This window comes from Phaethon lepturus, unplaced genomic scaffold, assembly GCF_000687285.1.
Source record: "Phaethon lepturus isolate BGI_N335 unplaced genomic scaffold, ASM68728v1 scaffold16741, whole genome shotgun sequence".
Lineage (NCBI taxonomy): Eukaryota > Metazoa > Chordata > Aves > Phaethontiformes > Phaethontidae > Phaethon > Phaethon lepturus.
Genome location: NW_010519985.1, coordinates 42,893 through 47,010, shown reverse-complemented (window position 1 = coordinate 47,010; position 4,118 = coordinate 42,893). Strand labels below are relative to the sequence as shown.

The 4,118-nt window shown below is 39.8% G+C and overlaps 1 protein-coding gene across 1 annotated transcript in view; it reads left to right on the top strand.

The window, feature by feature from the left end:
* Positions 1-369: 369 nt before the first annotated feature.
* The window catches only part of LOC104628598 (calcium/calmodulin-dependent protein kinase type II subunit gamma), a gene marked incomplete at both ends in the record, with an annotated part of 39,906 nt that continues 36,157 nt past the window's right edge, over positions 370-4,118 (top strand). Inside the window, one exon of the mRNA XM_010297241.1 lies at positions 370-433. Coding sequence (XP_010295543.1) covers positions 370-433 — 64 coding nt within the window. The remainder of the gene's footprint in view (positions 434-4,118) is intronic.

The following is a 4,118-nucleotide window of genomic DNA, read 5'->3' as shown; positions in this document are numbered from 1 at the left end:
AGACTCTTCCTCCTCCTCTCCAGCGTTGGAGAAGGGAGTAAGTCTCGGAAGGGATGTCGCTGGAAATGGCTTTGCATATTTGCGAGGCTGATGGAAGAGCAGTGTCTTTGACTCAGCTGCTATTCACTTTGAATCCAACGAAGGAATATCACTTTAGTGCTACCTCTGTAGTGGGAGCAGAAGTCCTCCTGCAGTCTCTGCTGCATAGTCCTCATTTGGAATGGCTGTGAGCTTTTGGGAGAAAGTCATGTTCCAGCAATTCCCAGCCCCCTGGGTGTCTGCTGGGTCACTGTGTTCCTTTCTCCGTTGAGTATGAACAAGAGCTTAATTCAGAGTTGTGGTGCTTAATGCCTTGTTTCTTACTCTCTTTCAGATCACCAGAAACTGGAACGTGAAGCTCGAATTTGCCGACTTCTAAAGCATCCAAATATTGGTAAACCTCCTTGGGCTCAGAGGGGTGGGTGTGAGAGGAGTAATGTGGCTCATCTAGCGTGCTGTAAGAGAGATGTATTCTGAATGTTCAGAACAACTTGTCAAGCTTGCCTGTTGAAATCGCCTGAGTTTCTCTCTTTGACAAATTCTGCATATGACCCTGTCCCATTCCTTAGCATCCTGGCCCAGATGTTCACCAAAGTGTGCTGTGTTCTGCCCGCTCACCCATGCAGAGCTGTCCCTGCTCCTTGGGTGATGCATGACTCTTGTCTGCTCACCTGACATTCTGCAATGGGAATGAGCTGTTGTGTTTGTTTTCCCCATACCTGTCTTCTGTTTCCTCTTCTTGGCACTTCTGACGTATCCGTTTAAATGTTGTATTCGGTGATGTGCCCAAAGTTAAGGGAGGGTGGGCTAATATGTCAGCTCTTCTCAATACATTGGCCACCTACTTTAAAAACAAGACATCGAAATCAAATTGTCCATTTTGGCAGTGGTCGAAAAAATGGAGTAAAGGGAATAGTTTTGTGTAGAAATACAGGAAGAGGCAAAACAAGGCGCAACTTCAAACCAAAACTGCGGTTATTTACTGAACTGTAGAGAGAAGGCATAGATTTTTACCTACTTCTGAAGCACCATGGAAATTTGTCCTAAGTTTTCTTTTAGATAAAATTCACATTGCTAGAAGTTGCTTTGAGCAAAAAAAATTTGGACCATTAGTAATCACCTCTTTAGGATCTTTAAATAAATAAAGCCTCTAAGATCCTAGCTGAAGTATAATTTGAGTCAATTTAGTTAAGAAAACATTGAGAAATACCAAAATGCCACTTTCAACCAAACCACTGTAAATATCCCTTTCTGGGAAACCTGTGATGCATTACATTGTCCTTCTTTTGCATAACCCTATCTGCCAGTGTAGATCACGTTTTAAGGGCATCTGTCTGGTCTCCTGACTTTCAATTCATAATCATTCGCTCCTATCTGAAGACCTGGGAGAGGAAAGATGCCTTACAACATACTCCATGGACTAGCATCTGTAGCCTATTCCATATGTGATAAAGAAGCAATTTCCATAAGCTTGGGACCTCACAAAATGTCAGCAGGAGAAGTTTTGTTGCATCTGGGTGTAGTTGTGGAGGTATAGCATGAGGAGAGGATCAGTGGCCACCTTCTACACTAATTTGCACTGATGAATATATTGGCCAGTAAATTTGTTGCTTGACAATATTTAGAATGACTAAAACTCTTATTAGCTAGTTACTGAGCTTCATTTGCCCCGTAAGACTTGTTGCATTTAGTTTAGTAGGTGATGTCACTTTTTATTTTGGCCTTAACTTCACTTTCATCATCTCTCCTTTTTATAATTTCTTACATCTTTTCTTGCCAGACCTCTCAGAGTAAATCTTATACACAAGAGGAAAACCACTTTTACAAGTAAACCGCACCAAAACCAGAAACATATCACATTCCTGGTTGAATTCTACAGCTTGTTCCTCATCTGTAATGAGTGGCAATGCTTGCCTCCTGTTGTATTGTGGTTTGGAAAAGACAGTTTGGGGGAATGTCAGTGGTTCTTGCATTTTCTACAGAGCATTTCTTGTCTTCCTAGAAAGAACAGTTTTTCTTTGAAGATAAAGAGACTAATCATTCTAAACTCAATGGGTGGTCACAAATAGCAATAAAGGAATTAAGTTTTATGCCTACAACACAGAATCAAATGTGTTGAGTAAGACCTCGGGAAGTCATATGGTCTGTTCAGCAGTCCTGTGAAAACCTTTTATACCTGGCTGGTTCCAGGCATATTTGTTCTTAAAAACCTTTAATGCTTCCATAGCCCCTAGTAGCAATCTTTCAAATGGTTAATTCTTCTGTCAGTTAGACACTAGAAAAAAATATACTTTGCTGCTATCTTAGCTTGTTGTTTCTAATTCTATCTGGAGTATATGTGGAAAGTAGTTTTTCTTTCTTGTAACAATCTTTTACATATTTGAAGACTGTTATCATGTCTCTTTTTAGTCATCTTTTTCTTCAGACTAAACAAACCCAGTTCTTTCAATCTTTTCTCATACATCATGTTTTCTAGACCTCCAGTCCTTTTTTCTTTTTTTTCCTTCCCTGGACTCTCTCCAGTTGCTTCATATCTTTCTAGAAATGTGATGCTGTCATGGTTTAACCCCAGCCAGCAACCAAGCACCACACCAGGACAGATGCCCAAAACTGGACATAAGATTCTAACTAAGGCCATCTCAGTGCTCGCTAGAGGGGGAAAGAATTGCTTCACCTATCCTACCAGAGATACTCTTGTTTTGTACATCAACGTGTGAAACTTGCCATTTAAATATATTGTTGATATGTTTGTGTTCTGACGTGTTATTGCTCTAGACTACTTTCTGCAGAACTTCTGGCAAGCAAATAATTTTTTCGTCTTGTATAGGTGAGGTTTCCTGTCAAAGTGTACATTACATTTGTCTTTATTAAAACAAACAGGAAGAAATCCATTCTGTGGGTTCCACCCAAATTTGTCAAGACCATTTTGATTTATCTTCTTATAGTATAATAGGATTGCAACTTCCCCCACAGTACCGTGATCTTTAATAACGATGCTATATATTGCATCATGTATACAATTAATAACACTGTTGTTTGGAAGTTATCACTTGATACCTTGTTGCAGTTTGACAGTGATCAATTTTGAGGGTTTGGGGTTTTTTTTTTCAATTAGTTGTGTACACCATTGTAAGCACATTTTTTTCTAAATTGCTTATGGAAATGACACGTAAGATGCTGTCAGAAACCTTGCTGAAGTCCAGATGCTACATGCATTGCTGTGTCCATATTCTTTGGACTTGTTATGTTGTCATAAAAGGGAAACATATTCTGACATAGCGGTAGGTTTTTTCCTTGAAATGTTATTAGCAGTTAGTAATCACCTAGTTTATTGACATTCTTTGTTGTAAACTCTTCTGGATGAATACTTGCTGTGTTGCCTCGGTGTGAGCTATGCTAGTAACACTGCACCAATCCTGAAGAATTCGTCAGAATTTTGCCCTTGCTTTAATTTTCCCATTAAGTTTTGTTGTTATTGTTTCTGCTGCAAACTGCGTTGTGGCATGTCCTGCTCTTCTATGGTCACCTGAGCCTCTATGGAGTCTGGGGCAGATGATTGAAAGTCGGGACTCTGTGAGGTGGGCTGCTTTTCTCTCCTGCCCATACACAGGATATAAAGCAAACCTCTTGTTGAATTTGTGGTTCTTATCCATTTGCTGCAAGACAGTAGATTCTGCTATGGAGTTTCTGGACTGCAACCCACTAACCATAACACTGCTACTCTGATAAAATAAAGGTTACTCTAGGGACAAAATAATGGTGATATTTCCATCTGCTGTTGCTCTTTGTGAAATGACCACTTTCTGAGTTATCCTAACATGCCTTCATCAAATCTCAGCCCTAATTATAGGCTATTGCTCTGTAATTGGGTGTTTTGTTTGTCTTTAGATGCACATTATGGTCAAGGTAATCATAGTGGAGTAATCCTTCTCAGAGCTTAGTGTTGAAGTAAGGTTTTTTGTCTGGACAGAAGGAAGTTGAGGAAATTTTCTGTTTTCCAACTCATGGTACGTACCGTGTTCTCATTGTGAACCATCCATTTGAATGTGCCGTTACAGCTGGTCACCTCAGACTTTAGT